At 41.2% G+C, this 17,101-nt stretch overlaps 2 protein-coding genes across 10 annotated transcripts in view; both read left to right on the forward strand.

Annotated features, from left to right (window-relative positions):
• The window catches only part of elp6 (elongator acetyltransferase complex subunit 6), a 46,263-nt gene extending 44,917 nt beyond the window's left edge, over positions 1-1,346 (forward strand). The window contains exon 7 of the mRNA XM_048529992.2: positions 870-1,346. Coding sequence (XP_048385949.1) covers positions 870-998 — 129 coding nt within the window. The 3' untranslated portion in view covers positions 999-1,346. The remainder of the gene's footprint in view (positions 1-869) is intronic.
• Positions 1,347-8,692: 7,346 nt separating this feature from the next.
• scap (SREBF chaperone) overlaps positions 8,693-17,101 on the forward strand; it is a 120,315-nt gene continuing 111,906 nt past the window's right edge. For 3 of the 9 annotated variants that reach the window (XM_048529069.2, XM_059646166.1, XM_048529070.2), the window contains exons 1-2: positions 9,191-9,411; positions 14,242-14,442. The gene's annotated coding sequence lies outside the window, so the exon portion shown is untranslated. The other 6 variants (XM_059646167.1, XM_048529067.2, XM_048529066.2 and 3 more) reach the window with 4 other exon arrangements.

Genomic DNA, 17,101 nt, shown 5'->3' on the forward strand with positions numbered 1-17,101 from the left:
CAGTCAGTCAGAGTCAACATGGTCTTGTGAAAGGGAAAATCAAGTTTGACTAATTTATAAGAGATCTTTTTGAGAAAGTAATAAGCAATGTGGATCAAGAGGAACCTGTAGATACACTGTATTTGCTTTTCCAAGGTAATATTCAACAAAAAGCCCACAGTGTACGTTCTCCACTCGAGGGAATATTGATCCATCAACTAATGGATTTGAGAGGTGGGTGGTAAGAGGAGGAGGAGAGGAACATGTTAATCAGGAGATTTCTATGTCTGTGGTTTCGTAGGACATCACAGCATCATATTTGACACTTAGCCCCAGACGTTAGAATGATTTTGCATGGACAGTGGGACTGTTTCCTCTTGTCACTTTTGGTACCTTAGTTGATGCTACTCGTTTGATACTTCTGAACAGGGCTTGTTTGTAAATTTCAAAGAGCAGCTGAGTTAACGACAGTGCTGTGAGTCTGCAGTCACAATAGTCCTGACCAAGTGAGGAGAACAGTTCTCCTTCACTAGCAAACATTTTTGAACCAAATGGGGTTTTTTAAAAGAAGTGACAATGGTTTAATGGCCATCATTAGACTTTGAGATTTTTAAAAAAAATTGAATTCAATTTCTGCTGCGGTAGGAATTGAACCTCGATTCCCAGAATATTAGCTGACTCCCTTGATTGCTAATCAAGTGACAATATCACTAGGATGAGGCCTCCCCCATTGTTATTAAATGGCAGTAGTTTTGAGAAGCTAAATGGTCTATTCTACTTAATTCATATGCACCAGCAATTTTGCACATTGGAATATTTTGAAAATAAGCATCGCGTCCTGATTTCTTACTACCAAACATGAAGTCCCTTTTTTTGAATCTCATTTGCAGCTTATGATGACCCGCCGGTCCCCTTCACCTGTAAAGTCTGAAAGGAATATAACCAAAATCTTCCAGTACAAAATACAAGACAAAAATGTGAACTTTTTTGCCAGGGGAACCTCATCAGCAGTGCTCTAAGGACTTCCATTGGAACTGTTTCATTGAGAAGTGGACATGACTCTTACCCAGTTAACTTTTTGAAATACACATGTATTTATCATGCAGAACAATTTCAAGATCCCTGGACTTCAAACATGTATTTTATTTTAAAATGTTTTCCTAAGGGTATGGCAACTGTATGTGTCACATTTGTAAGATATTAATTCATCTGCAAAGATACAATTTCCACATCAGATTGCACTGTGTACTAGCCACCATAAAGTCTGTACTTCTGTTTTTGTGTATCCTGTGACTTCAGTATTTTCGTTTATGGGCTCAGTGTTCAGCAGTTCAAACTGATCAAAATAAACTTTTTTTTCCCCCTTTCCTCTCACTTTCAATCTTCCCTTCTGTCCAAACAGTAATTTTATTTAATGTTCTTGATTTTATTGATATTTTGTATATGGGGAATAAAGTTACTGTAACAATTGAAGTTCCAATGGTCCTGATCCAAAGGTACCAAAGATAGCATCAGAGATGTACAGCATGGAAACAGATCCTCAAGTCCAACCCATCCATGCCAACCAGATATCCTTAATAACGCTAATCCCATTTGCCAGCATTTGGTCCATTTCCCTCTTAAACCCTTCCTCTTCATGTATCAGTCCAGACGCCTTTTAAATATTCTAATTGTACCAGCTTCTTCCGCTTACTGTGGCAACTCGTTCCATACACACACCACTCTTTACAAGAAAATGTTGCCTGTTTAGGTCCCTTTTAAATCTTTACTATGCTGTCAAGTTCTGGATTCCCCTACCTTCGTGAAAAGACCTTGGCTGTTCGCCCTATCCATGCCCCTCATGATTTCATAAACTTATATAATGTCACCCCCTCAGTTTCCACTGCTCCAGGGAAAATAGCCCCAGCCTATTCAGCCTCTCCCTATAGCACAAACTCTCCAATCCTGGCAACATCCTTGTAAATCTTTTCTGAACTCTTAAGTTTCATAGAATTAGGTACGAGGTTCTGTAAAGAGAATCTCAAAGTTTACAGATTATTACCTGAGATGCATGCAAAATGACGTATGCATAAAATTAGAGTGATGAATGCTTTGCTCATGAGCTTGGGTCAGAGAAGTGTGTTTTGATTTTTGGGCTACTTGGGCCAATACTGGTGAAAGTGGAGTTGTACCTTAGGGACAGTTCTTGCGAAGTACATAACTAGGTACGTAGTGAAGGTTTTACATTAAATAGTGGGATAAAGGCTCAGATATGGTCTGTTGAAGAGAAATGAGAGAGGAAAATATTATTAAGGTAATGATGTTACAGAATGGCAGGAGGAGACAGAATGTTATAAAGATAGAAAGACAAATCTAAATAACTCTCATTATACAGCACAAGTTGAAATAAATAATTACAATCTGATAGTCAGTATGGAGAGACAGCTTTAGGGTGGCAGGATTGGGTCCCGAGTATTGAGGTACACTAGATTCAAGGGCAATAGGTGAAAGTGTAGCACTGTTAGTCAGTGTTGACATTTGCTTAATAGTGAACGATGACCATCAGGAGATCAGGATGCAGAACTGGTTTGGGTGATGATGATAAATAGTAGGAGTAAGTCGTCATTAGTGGGAACCATCTACAGGCTCCTGAATAGTAACCGCACTGTGGAACAAAGTATACAAGAAGAAATATTGGTTGCTTTCAGTATGGGAATGACAATAATTATGGGTGACTTTGTAGAAACTGGGAAAAGTCAGATTGGAAGTAGAAGACTGGATGAGTTCACAGAATTCTTTTGTAAGAGTTTCTTAGAGCACCATGTTCTGTAACTAACCAGAGAGCAGATCATTTTAGATTTGGTATTGTGTAATGTTCCAAAATTGATAATGACCTCAGAACTAAGACACTGCCAGATAGTAATGACTACATGGTTGAATTTTACAACATTTGAAAAGAGGACTTTCAACCTGAATAAGTGCACCTATGTTGGCATGGAAACTGAGCCAGCTGAAGTGAACTGGCCCATAAAGCTAAGGGATAGATCAAGCGATAAGGGGACATTTCAGAATAGGTGTATTCCTATTATAGAATTTCCAAAGAGAAGACCTGCCCTTCATGGTTAAAGAGTTAGGGCAAGCATCAACCTTGAAAAAGCATATAACTGTATGAATGTGGCAGGTCAGATGATTGATAAGAATATAACAAGCAGCAAATGGTAAAAATTTAATCAGGAGGAAAAAATTACAGTCTGAGATAAAGCTAGCTAGGTTTGTCCAAACAAATTGGAAAAGTTTGTACAGGTATTTAAAAAGAAAGAGCATTACTAAAATGAGCAGTTGATCTCTGGAGAGCGAGATTTTAAACTGGATGACAAAGAAATGACAGGTTGTATTAAATATTTTGCTTCTGTTTTCACTAAACAGTGTACAAAAGCATTCCAGTAATAATTTTAAATCAGGAGGTGGAAGGAAGAGTGCAATGTGGTGAAATTACAGTCATGTGGGAAGTGGTACTAAGCAAACAGGTGGAGCTTGAGGGGTAGTAAATGCATTGGTATTCATTTTCAAAAGTTTTGTAGATTCAGGAAAGTCTGGAATGTAAATATAATCCTTCTATTTAAGAAGGGAGGCAGGCAGAAAACAATAAGCTTGATGTCTATCATGGGAAAGGTGTTTCATTAATTATGAAACACTTAGAAAAACTGGAAGTAATTGGGAAGAGTCAGCATGGTTTTGAAAAGGGAAATCTGGTTTAATCAACTGATTGAAAGTCTTTGAAGTAATTGCATGCACAATAGGTAAAAGGGAGCCTGCTGTAGACCTATTATACTTGGATTTCCAGAAGACAATTTGATAGGATGCCACATCACAGGTAATTGTAACAATAAAAGCTCTTTGTGAGGGTAATGAATTGGTGTGGATAGATGATTAGCTGGCAGAATGTGTATAAACGTCTATGTAAGTATGTCTTTATCAAATTGTCGCGATGTGATGAGTAGACAGGGGTCTGTGGCATCTCAATTTTTTTACAATTTATATCAATGACATGGTTGAACAGAGCAAAGATATTTCAACCAAATTTGCAAATGACATAAAGATGGGTATGGAAAGTATGTTGTGAAGAAGACACAGGACCGATATAAACAGATTAAAGTTAGTGGGCAAATTCTGGCAGATGTAGAATGTGTGGGAAATTATGGAGTTGTTCGCTCCTAGCGGGGGGAAATAAAAATGAGTATTATTTAAATGAAAATGACTAAATAATTTGGAGGTGCAGAGGGATTGGGTGTGCATGAGTTTCAAAAAGTTAGTATGCAGGTACAGCATATTACCAAGAGGGCACATGATATGCTATCCTTTCCTACAACAGAAATTGACTGTAAAAGCAAGGACATTGTGCTTCAGTTACAGTGCTGATGAGACCACATCTCAAGTAGTGTGTGCAGTTTTGGTTTCTTCGTTTGATGTAAATGCATTTGAAATGGTTCAGGGGATGTTTACCAAATTGATACCTGGAATGAGCAGCTTGTCTTATGAATATACATTGGGGGGCTGGACTTGTTTCCACTGGAGTTTAGAAAAATGATAATTGTTTTATTGAAGTGTAAATACAGAGTGTCTATCTTTATGATCTTGGCAAGATGAATATGGAAAGAATGTTTTCTCTTGTGAAACAATGCAGAATTATGGGACAATGTTTTAAGATTTGAGGTTACCCAATCAGCTAATACAGGAGAATTTTTGAGGGTTATGGGTCTTTGAAACTCAGCCTTGAATGTTGCAGAGGCAGGGTGCATTGGATATTGGATAAATATTATGCAACGACATGTTGCAAACTCAGGACATCTGCTACTTAGGATGAGGGGAAAAAAGATGCATGGGCAATCCATTGCCCTCAGGTTTCCCTTCAAGTCATGCAATGAGTGTTATGTGAGAGCAGATGAAATGTAGCACAAGAAGATGGCTAATGAACTCTTTGAGCTCAGTTAGAAAAAAGTGCCAGCCTTGTCAATGACAATTATATCCAATCACCAAAGTCAAGCAGAGAAGCCTTGATTTCACAATGCTCTACTCTGAAGTCCATCGCATTCTTGAGAATAAATTTCATTGTGGATGACTGGATGCATTATGAATTGAACATAGATAACGAGTTGAACTCTGGCTATTTCAGATCCCCATGGCGATAGAATTTTCAGTCCGTCCCAATATATCAGTTCACACAGACTCAGTTTCAACTCAATCTTTTGTCTTTGAGTTGCTAGAAATCTTAACTGATTGAGGTGGCCCAGTGGCTCAATAGCTGGCAGTGCTGCCTCAGCGCCAGGGACCTGGGTTCAGTTTCAGCCTTGGGGTGACTGTCTGTGTGGAGTTTGCATGTTTTCCCGATAGCTGTGTAGGTTTCGTCTTGGTGCTCCATTTTCCTCCACGGTCCAAAGATGTGCAGGTTAGATGGGTTAGCCTTGAGAAATACTGGGATGAGGTGGGTCTGATTGGGATGCTCTTCGGTGGATGACTGTGGATTTGACAGGCTGAATGGCCTGCTTCTGCACTGTAGGGTGTCTCTGAACTATGTTAAGTTACTATATTGGTAAATTGCCTAAGTGTCCAGTGATGTGCGGGCTGGGTAGATTAGCTATGGGCAATGCAGGGATACAGGTGTGGGTCGAGATGGGATTTTCTTGGAGGGTCGGTGTGGACTCGATGGGCTAGATGGCCTGCTTCCAAATTGTAGGGATCCTTTGACTGAGATGAAGGCAAGAGGAAGAGTTAGAGCTGGGCAAACATAGACAACTGTGGAAGCAAACACTATTTAATTTGTACAGTTAAAGAGCACTCCAATGAAGAAGGCATTTTTGGGAACTGAATATAATTTTGAGAGAATTAGAACCCAGTAGTGAAAATAAACTGGCTTTCACAGAATTAAGAGTAGACAAAGATAGTTCAACTTAGACATTTTTCTTTTATCATTCCAACACTGGCAAAAATGAAGGCCAAGCAGCATCAGAGGAGCAGGAAAGCTGATTTCAGGTCGAGATCCTTCTTCAGAAATGGGGAAGGAAAGGGGATTCTGAAATAAATAGGGAGAGAGAGAGCGAGGGGAGATTTTGAAGCTTGTGAAGTCGACATTGATACCCTTGGGCTGCAGGGTTCCCAAGCGAAATATGAGGTGTTGTTCCTGCAGCTTTGGGCAGGCGTCATTGTGGTATTGCAGGAGGCCCAGGATGGACATGTTGTCCAAGGAGTGGGAGGGGTAGTTGAAATGGTTTGCGACTGGGAGGTGCAGTTGTTTAGTGCAAACTGAGTGTAAGTGTTCTGCAAAGCGGTCCCCAAGCTTCCGCTTGGTTTCCCTGATGTAATGGAGGACACAATGGGAACAGTGGATACAGTATACCACATTAGCAGATGTGCAGGTGAACATCTGTTTGATGTGGATGGTCTTCTTAGGGCCTGGGATGGGGATGAGGGGAAAGGTGTAGGGACAGATGTAGCACTTGCTTCAGTTCCAGGGAAAAGTGGTGGGGGTGGGGGGGGAGTGTGGAGCAGACAAGGTAGTCATGGATAGAGTAGTCCCTCCAGAAAGCAGAGAAGGGTGGGGAGGGAAAAATGTCCTTGGTAATGGGGTCAGATTGCAGATGGTGGAAATGTCAGATGATGTTGCATTGGATTTGGAGGTTGGTGGGGTGGTATGTGAGTATGAGGGGCATTCTGTTATGGTTATTATTGTGGGTACGGGGTGTGAGGGTTGAGTTGTGGGAAATGCAGGAGCCACAGTCAAGGGCATTTTCTATCAAGGATGGAGGGGAAGTAGCAGTCCTTGAAAAAAGAGGACATCTGGGATGTCCGGGAGTGGAATGCCTCATCTTGGGAGCAGATGCGGTGGAAGTGAAGGAATTGAGAATAGGGGATGGCCTTTTTGCTGGTGACAGGACGTCTATTCTAGGTAGTTGTGGGAGTCAGTAGGTTTGAAATGGATATTGGTTTCCAGGTGGGTGCCAGAGATAGAGACAGAGGTCCAGGAAGGACCTAAGTGGAGGCTTGGGGACCACTTTGCGGAACACCTATGCTTGGTTTGCACTGAACAACTGCACCTCCCAGTCACGGACCATTTCACCTCCCCCTCCCAGGACGACGTGTCCATCCTGGGCCTCCTGCATTGCCACAACGACGCCACCCGAAAGCTGCACGAACAGCATCTCAGATATAATGGGAACTGCAGATGCTGGAGAATTCGACATAACAAAGTGTGGAGAGATAATGGGAACTGCAGATGCTGGAGATTCCAAGATAATAAAATGTGAGGCTGGATGAACACAGCAGGCCAAGCAGCATCTCAGGAGCACAAAAGCTGACGTTTCGGGCCTAGACCCTTCATCAGAGAGCTCTCTGATGAAGGGTCTAGGCCCGAAACGTCAGCTTTTGTGCTCCTGAGATGCTGCTTGGCCTGCTGTGTTCATCCAGCCTCACATTTTATTATCATATAACAAAGTGTGGAGCTGGATGAACACAGCAGGCCAAGCAGCATCTTAGGAGCACAAAAGCTGATGTTTTGTTTGCTTGGGAACCCTGCAACCCAAGGATATCAATGTAGACTTCACAAGCTTCAAAATCTCTCCTCCCCTGACCGCATCCCAAAACCAGCCCAGCTAGTCCCCGCCTCCCCAACCATTCCTCCCACCTCAAACCCCACCCCCCTCTCCTACCCACGAACCTCATGCCCCCTCCTTGACCTGTCCGTCCTCCCTGGACCGACCTGTCCCCTCTCTAACTCCCCACCTACATCAATCTTCACTGGCTCCATCCCCACCTCTTTGACCTTTCTATCTCCTCTCCACTTCTATCTGCCTTCCCCCCCTATTTATTTCAGAATCCCCTTCCCCGCCCCCATTTCTGAAGAAACGTCAGCTTTCCTGCTCCTCTGATGCGGCTTGGCCTGCTGTGTTCCTCCAGCTCTACACCGTATTGTCTCAGACTCTCCAGCATTGGCAGTTCATACTATCTCTGGCAATAATGAATTTAGCTCTTTGGATTTCCCTTCAGCAACTTTGCTGATATTCTTTTCTTCAAAGCTCATTCCATTTGACAATAATTTTGGTCATCAAATGGATATCTCAAACCAATTCAAAGACGATAGTTTTGAAGCGCTGCCACTCTTGTAAGAAATGTGGCAGTTTTTTTATACACAAACCTCCCACAAACATTAGTGTATACGCCAACGGGAAATCTGTTGTATATGTTGGTTGGGAAAGAAACATTGCTGAGGAGTGCTGGCAGGGGGACAGCTGTATGGCCGATTTCAGTTCACATATCAGCCTAAATGTTGGTAACACTGACCGTGTAAGATTTCCTGAGTGCCATGTAGATTGTACTCTGTAGGAGCTGTTGAAGACTTAATAAGCTGAACGGCCTCCATGTGCTGTACTTTTCCATGAATTACAGTGCTTTGTATCAAGTGCAAGTTGCTTTAGTTTTTATGTGGGTGATGCTGTCATTTTTTTCTCCTATCTTTTTTAATTGATGAGTCTGTCTTACGTTGCTCAGCGTTCTTTACAAACTATCGACTAAGTGAACAACACGTGCAAAAAGGCAAAATAAGGAACAAGTCTAACACTAGCTTCATGCTTCTTATTCCGCACATCAGGCGAGGCATGGGGATGTGGGTGGGGCTAACCCCGAAGCCTGCGGGAGATGGGCGAAGTTAGCCCGGGGCGTGCTATCTGCGAACGATGGGAGGGGTTGACCTGTGGGGCAGCGGATTGGAGACCGGAAGGACTGTAGACGCTGAAAGCCACAGCCAATAGATGTGGAGCTGGAAAAAGCACAGCGGGTAAGTCAGCATCAGAGCAACAGGAAAGTCCATGTTTCGGGCTGAAACCCTTCACAGAACTGGGAATGAGGTAAGAAGGGGGAGGGATCCTGGTGTAAATAGAGGGAGGTGGAGCTGGAGAAGAGATTACATGATGAAGGGTCTAGGCCCGAAACGTCAGCTTTTGTGCTCCTGAGATGCTGCTTGGCCTGCTGTGTTCATCCAGCCTCACATTTTATCATCTTGGAGCTGGAGAAGGGTAGGTTGGATGGTGGCGCAATAGTGTTAACCCGGAGCGCGCGGACGGTGGGCGGGGTTGAAGTGGAAAGCGTGTGGTGCGAAATGAGAGGGGCAGACGGGGGCGGAGTTAATAGGGGGAGCGTGCGGCTACGCTGGGTGGAGTTTGTGTCGGGGCCGGGGCCGCGCAGTTTGGGGGCGCCGTGCTTACCTGGGAGCGTGCGTGTGTAAGGGCGACGTTAATCCGGGCGCGCGCCAACGGTGGGTGGTTAACCCAAGTGAGCGGGAGCGCGCATCATGGATTTGCGTGTTACTGAGGAGACGCTGTGGAGTGGCATCTGAGCTGAAACACAGGGACTTCACGGCAGTTAATTATAACCATCGAGGGAGAGAAATTAAGCCACCAGCAGGTGAGAAGGTTTGGTAAATGTCACTGAATTCCTCAGCTTGAACAGAGAGGACGGCTGAGTTGAACTCTTTGAATAATTTAGTTTTCCATGAGATCAGCTAGGCCCAAACCTCGTCCTGTATTTTTACACTGGAGTGGCTCATGTACCTCGCTGCTTCACATCATGTTTTATTATTATGAGGGTTGTTTTTAATCGCTTTCTCGTAACTAAAAAGAGCATCATTCCATTCTGAGCTGACGCTTGCCAGTAAATTATTGTAGTGCCAATTAGCAATTACTTTTTCCATTGTAAATTTTGAATGTAATATCCTCCATGGAAATCCGGTTATTTTGTTTAAACGTATTTACAACAAGGCTTAAAATATTAGTTTTTCAAAACTTATTTATTTACTTTTGAAATCATGTCTTGATTTTTTTAACTCCTAAAAATAGGATCTACATTAATCTCACTTCACTAATTACTCTACTGTGAAATGATTGCATTTTGAATGGAAGGCTTGAAATTTCATTTTTAATTTGATGAAAATTAATCTTAAGTGATGCTTTGGCTATTCTGTCAAACACACCTTTCTTCCCATGAGATGGTTAGTCGTTATTCAAAATGATGTTAAGCATTTGAAAGATATAAATGTTCCCTATGCAGTTGCAGTCATAAGCACACCTTTTCATTATCCTTAACAATTTCTAACTTTCTTCCTTCCCGCACCCTGTATTGACAAATTTCTTTTGTGCCTTGCTTTAATGGAATGTTGGGTGTTTCTTCGCTGCCCCCACCATATATTTGTTTTAACACAAATATAGTTCTGATGGTATTGTTTGATTTATGAGTAGCCAATTTCTTTGTGCCCCATTGCGATTGCAAATTGGTGACTGTTATTTTTCTTTGCCTCCCTTTTTTTGTGTTTGGTAGGATGATCAGGTTTCTGCACAGATTAGGTGGTAAAAATGTGACCAGCATTTTGTTTTATGTGTGAAGGTTCCTCCAAATGTTGCAAGTTTTAAAATGCTACATTTTTGCCAAATGAAGATGCTAGTCTGTTGTCAAACAATTGAAACTACAGCTGAGAAACAAATACTTCATTGATACTTTGACTTCTTATTGCTTTTATTCTTTCAAATTCTAATTCAAAATACATGTATTTGATACATAATCGTGAACTTTTCCTTTGCTCTATGAGAATGACATATTAAAGTCCCACAAAAATCAATTACTGTCCTCATCATGAGCCATTTAGATTTATGTAAACTGATGGTCCACTGTCCTGTACAGCAATAAGTATTGATGCTTTTGATTGTTTTGTACTAACACCCATCACCAGGACCATGTTTATCATCTTGTTACTTTATCCAACATTTATAAATGCAGCCAATATCTCATTATTAAATAGTAGTTTTGTTGTCAAGACAATGAGACCCTCCTTCTACTCCCCTTCCTCAGCCTTCCTTTCCCCTCCTGAGTGTGTTATTGCCTCCTGAATTGATGTTATTTTACTGAGAGCACCAGTTTTAATCTCTTGGCAAAGTCTCAACTGTAACAATGGTAAACTATTCCTGCTTGTCCTGGTTCCACCCTTTTACTCAGTTAAGAATGCCATCATCCTCAAAAAAATTCTTCATGTTTGTCCAGTTAAATGTGGCAGTACCCATCAATACTCTTAACTTCCCAAACATAATCAGCAAATCACATCATAATTATTTTTCCCATTTCAGTACCATTACAATTACTCTACCTCAAGGATCAATCCTCGATCTCCATCATACTTTTTACCCATGTGCCAACTATTATGATTCCTGAAGACTATCAGTTTTAATACATATGCTGGCACCAATTCTACTTAATTGTAACTACATGACCCTTTTGTTTTCTGAGTTGTAAACTGGTTGTTTGGCATTCAGTATTCAATGAGTAAAAATTTCCTTCCAACTAAATATTCAGAAGACCAGCAATGCATTCCATTGACTGCATCTCTCTCCCTGTTTAACAGGGCAAGTGGAGGTTATGAAAGGACAGAGACAGGCTCTATTCTAATGGGGAATAAGGAAATGGCAGAGAAATTAAACAAATACCTTATCACCCTTCATCATAGAAGACACAAAAATATTCCAAAAACAGTGAAGAACTATGGATCTAGGGGAAATGATCGACTTAGTGAAGAATTAGGTTTGAAGAAATTAATGTGCTTTAAAATAGACTGGCTTTGGACCTTGGAACCTGCATCCTATGATTTTATTCTACTGCTAGAATAGTAGAGGCCTGTTTATTTCTGGAGTCCAGAACAGTTCACATTTAATGAAAGATGTCAATCATTGCCCTAATATTTAAGGATAGGGGAGAGAAAATGGAGAAATATAGTTAGCTTGAAATTGATCATTGGAAAAATGATATCCTTTTGAGGTTGTTGAGGGTGGTTGGCTCGCTGAGCTCGTTTCTTGTTTCACAGACGTTTTGTTACCATGCTTGGTAACAACCTCAGTGCAGCCTCCAATGAAGTGCTGGTGTGTTTTCCTGCCTGGTTTTTAAACTTGGGTCGGTTGAGATGGATTGCCTCACTTCTGGTTTTCCTTCGAAGTGGAATGTATATGGGGTCAAGTTCAATGTGTTTATTAATAGCATGCTTGGTGGAGTGCCAGGCTTCTAGGAATTCTGGTGCCTGTCCCTGCCTAGCCTGTTCGAGGATCTTGGTGTTGTCCCAGGCAATGTGATGGTTCTGCTTGTCCATGTGGATTGAGATGAGTGAGTACAGGTGTTATATTTTTGTAGCCAGTTGGTGTTCAGGCACTCTTGTTTTTAGTTTCCTTCCTGTTTGTCCAATTAACTCCAATCAAGACTGGACAGCTGACATGGGATGAGCCATTAACATCAGCTGGCAGACCACAAGAGCCAAGGAAAGACAGACCCTGCAAGACAAGCTAGCGACACTTACCCACAAAAACAACAAGAACAGAACTTACATAAGGATAAGAAACCTCTCCGACCGGAAACTGACAGACAGGGAAAAAGCTGTTCTCACCCGGGGACTGAACTACAACTACAGGGATGCCAGCAAACCAGAATTTCTAGCTACACTGGAAGCCACGCTTGACCAACAATGCCTACGAAGAAGCAACAAACTATAAGATAGATAATAGTTCCAACACCAACCAGAAAGAGCGAACTCAACAACCTTTACACACAGGAAAGACAAGCCTTGGGTGGATTAAAGGAGGACAAGAACATCAAAATATAATCTGCAGACAAAGGGCGCATGACAGTGATAATGAATAAAAGGGACTACATTTCCAAAGCACAAGCACTGCTCGCCGACGAGAACACATCCCGACCAGTACAAACTGACTCAACACCGCAACTAGGCAACAAAATCCTCTATATGCTACAAAAACTTAAACAGGACTGATCAACAAAATAGACTTCTTAAGTATGAAACCCGAAGGAACCAACACACCCCAATTTTATGGCCTCCCTAAAGTGGACAAGCCAGAAGTCCCCCTCAGACCCATAGTCTCCCTACCAGGCACTCAGTGGCATAGATTAGCGAAAGAACGACAAATAAGACTCAGGCACCTAGTCAACAAGTCACCCCACTCTATCCACTCAGCCCAAGAACTCCTCAACTTCATCAAAGACATAAAGATAGAGGACAAAGAGACCATGATATCGTTTGATGTCACTGCCCTAGTCATATCAATAGACATACCACTAGCAAGGGAAACAAGACCGTACTGTTTGATCAAGAACACGACCCCAGCGAATGGACAAACAGGAAGGAAACTAACAACAAGAGTACATGAACACCAACGGGCTACAAAAAGACATGACCAGTACTCACTCATCTCAATCCTCATGGACAAGGAAAACCACCACTTCGACTGGGACAACACCAAGATCCTGGGACAGGCTAGGCAGAGACAGGCACGAGAATTCCTAGAAGCATGGCGCTCCACGAAGCATGCTATTGATAAAAGCATTGAACTCAACCCCGTATACATTCCGTTACAAAGGAAAACCGGACGTGAGGTAATCAATCTCAATGGACCCTTGAGTTTTAAAAACCAGGCAGGAAAACACACCAGTGCTTCATCGGAGGCTGCAAAGAGAATGTTACCAAGCACGGTAGCGAAATGTCTGCGAAACAAGAAACCAGCTTGGTGAGTCAACCAGCCTTAGCACCCACAACCCAAGCTACAAATCTATTCCAAAACCTTAATGATATCCTTTATTCAGGATTTCTTTTAAAATAAAAGGAATATTTATATACGAGCTTTACAATGGGAGGGGTCGGAAATGAAACTTCATCAGATTGCTTCATGGTTTGACAAGGTTTAAATAGACTACATGTATTTTTGGAAATTATCTCACTGAAATAAACAAAATTCTTAAAGAATTTGCTTGTGTTGATACTAGGAGTATATTTCTCTGGTTATCAAATCCAGATTTTTATTTTTGGTGGTGGGAGGATGATGGCGTGGAAGGGGCAATGGAGATTTAGAGGAATTTCTTCACCCAGACAATCTCAGGAATTCTGTATTCCAGCGACTGTTGAAGTTGTATTTAAATATGTTCAAAACAGAAATTAGTTATTTCCAATTTTTTTTCTTTATTTCATTAATGGGAAGAGGGCGTAGCTAGCTAGGCAGCAATTATTGCCCATACCTAATTGCCTAGAGGGCAGTTGAGTTAGCCACACTGCTGTGGAGTCACATGTAGGCCAGACCAGGTAAGGATGGCAGTTTCCTTCCCTAAAGGACATTAGTGAACCACATGGGTTTTTTTCAACAGTGAATTCTTGGATGTCATTAGATTCTTAATTCTAGTTATTTTTATTAAATTCAGATTCGACCATCTGCCATGGCAGGATTGAAACCCGGGTCTTCAGAATGTTATCTGGGTCTTTGGATTGACAGTCCAGTGATAATACCACTAGCCATCGCCTTCCCCTGTTTGAGAGATAGAAATCGTCCAGGAAGGTGGATTTGTGATAGAAGATCAACCAATACCTTATCAACTGGCAAGCAGGCTTAAAAAATCACATGGGTACTCCTGTTCCTATGTTTTTAAAAGTTTTGAAAACAAACATGAGTTTATGCCAGATTATTTGCAACTTTGGAATAGTCTTCGCTGAGCTCACCTGTTATTAAGTATGAGGATATTTTTGAAACCGCCTCATAGAATCAAATATTAATTGATTACCGCTCTTCACAACCAGTGTGGCAGGACTGTATGGAATGGTTTAGTCATGTTTATTGCATGCTACAAGACATGGGAACAAATGTAGGCTATTCAATCCGTTGAGTTTGCTCCACCATTCAGTGAGATCCTGGCTGGTTTGATAATCCTAAATTCTACTTTCCTGCTTTTCTCCACAACTCTTGATCTGCTTCCTGAGTACCGTCTTTCCCAACCTCGAATATACTTATCGACCCAACTTCAACAACGCTATATGGTAAAGAACTCTATAGGTTCATTGCCCTCTGAGAGGAAGAAAAAGTCCTCCTTATCTCTGTCTGAAATGAGTGACTCTTTACTCTGACATTATGCCCTTTTGGTTCTAGACTCTAACATGAAAAACAACTTTTCTGCATTTACCCAGTTAAAATCCCTAAGAATCTTTTGGTTTCAATAAGTTCTCTTCTGAGTTCATAAGATAATCCCTCCATACCTGGAAAAAAACCAGTGAACCTTCTCAGGATTGATTCTAATTTCATTATTTTTTTTGTTACATAAGGAGACCAGACTTTTTACAGTATTCCAGCTGTGGTCTGACCAGAGCCTTGTAATTGCTTTAGTGAGACCTACTTATTTCTATGCTCCTGTCTGTTTGAAATAAAGACCAACATTTAATTTGCCTTCCTCACTACTTACTGAGATTGTATACAAACTTTTTGTGATTTATGCCCTGGGACCCACAAATTTCTTCTGTGTTGTGGCTTCTGTTTTTCCCACCAAAGTGCACATGCTCACATTTTCCCGAATATCCCATCTACCAAGTTTTTAGTGACTTGCTTAACATGTCTGTATCTCTCTGTAGACTCCTTGTGTCATCCTCACTGCTTGTCTTCCCAGGTTTTTTTTATATTCTCCGAGAACTTATCAATAGCATATTGACTTCCTTCATCTGAGTCACTTATGTACATGTTGTAGATAATTGTGATACCAACAATAACCCTGTGGTACCCCACTAGTTGTAGATCACCATTTTGAAAATGCTCCCTTTTATTCTAATTCTCTGTTTTCTATTAGTTAGCCAATCCTCTATCTATCAATTCCCTCAACACCATGGTTTCTAATGTTATCAGTTATACTTGTGTGCAATTTCTGATATACCTTTTGGAAACCCGAATATATTGCATCTACTGGTTCCTTATCATCTATGTTGCTTGTTTCTTCCTCAGAGTTGAATTAAATTTTTTGAGGTATGATATCCTCTTCATGAAGTCATGATTTTGCTTAATTGTGTTATGGGTTTCTAAATGCTGTGCTATTTTATCTTGTATCTTCACTACTATTGTCAGAAATAAAACTTAGAACTCAGAATAAAACAAGAAATATGGAGCAGGTCCAGCAGTACCGAAATATGATTAAACAGATAAGCAGTTTGGGTGCACCTTTGGTTGAACAATTTTAAAATTAGCTCAATATGTTTGAAGACTCCTGTAAGTTGGAGTTGGTACAGAGCATTTGCCATTCTTTATGGCAGTAAACCAAGAGAATTGGGAAGGAAATGAGAAAATCAAGATAGCCATGAATAGCGGTGTGAAATAAGTGTTTCATGTTGACATGAAGATTTCATCAGTACCATAATGAGTAAACATCCGCCTGTGGTAAAGCACATTTGAAATTGCTGCATTGTGACACTTAAGTTAGAAGTACTTTAAATAACTTACGTTTATCACTGCCTCACAGCACCAGGGACCCAAGTTCAATTCCACCCTCGGCCGACTGTGTGGGGTTTGTACGTTCTCCCCGTGTTTGCATGGGTTTCCTCTGGGTGCTCCAGTTTCCTACCATGGTCCAGAGATGTGCAGGATAGGTGGATTGGCCATGCTAAATTGCCCATAGTGCTCAGGGATGTGTAGATTAGGTGGATTAGAGTGATGGTTCTGTGTGGAATGCTCTCAGGGTCGATGTGGACTTGTTGGGCCGAAGGGCCTGTTTCCGCTAGGGACTATTTTGTTTCAAAGTAGAGGGCTGGTTTTAAATGTGGATAGTATCTTGGAAAAGAAATTTGAGTTCTAAGGCGGTGGAATCTAACATTGAGGTATTGTGTTAATAGAAAAACACACAATCTCAATTGGCACACTGTTGAAATGTGTTGGCTTAAGTGCATTTTTTCCTAAAAGTGTGTTGATACCAATACACTTAAGTGTGTTTAATGAAAACACAACTTGTTTTGAACCATAAAATTAAGCTACCAGCCCAGGGACTGTTATTTGAGGCATTGAAGGTTAATATACTCTGAGATTGAAGACTGTTGTGCTTTGTGCTTTATTTACACTGGTGTCACAAATATGTTTTAAAATGTGAGAACTACTAACAAAGGAAACACCATTTGTTTGAAATTCCTACCAGCTTCCAGTGTAACATTGCGATGAAGTTGTCAAATTACTGAAATAATTATTCGATCGTCTAAACTTTTTTTGTAAAGCTTGGTGCATCATGGAATTTGTGTATTTGATTTCAATTAGTTGTAAAT

The sequence above is a fragment of the Stegostoma tigrinum genome, chromosome 5 (assembly GCF_030684315.1).
Source record: "Stegostoma tigrinum isolate sSteTig4 chromosome 5, sSteTig4.hap1, whole genome shotgun sequence".
In the NCBI taxonomy this organism is placed as follows: domain Eukaryota; kingdom Metazoa; phylum Chordata; class Chondrichthyes; order Orectolobiformes; family Stegostomatidae; genus Stegostoma; species Stegostoma tigrinum.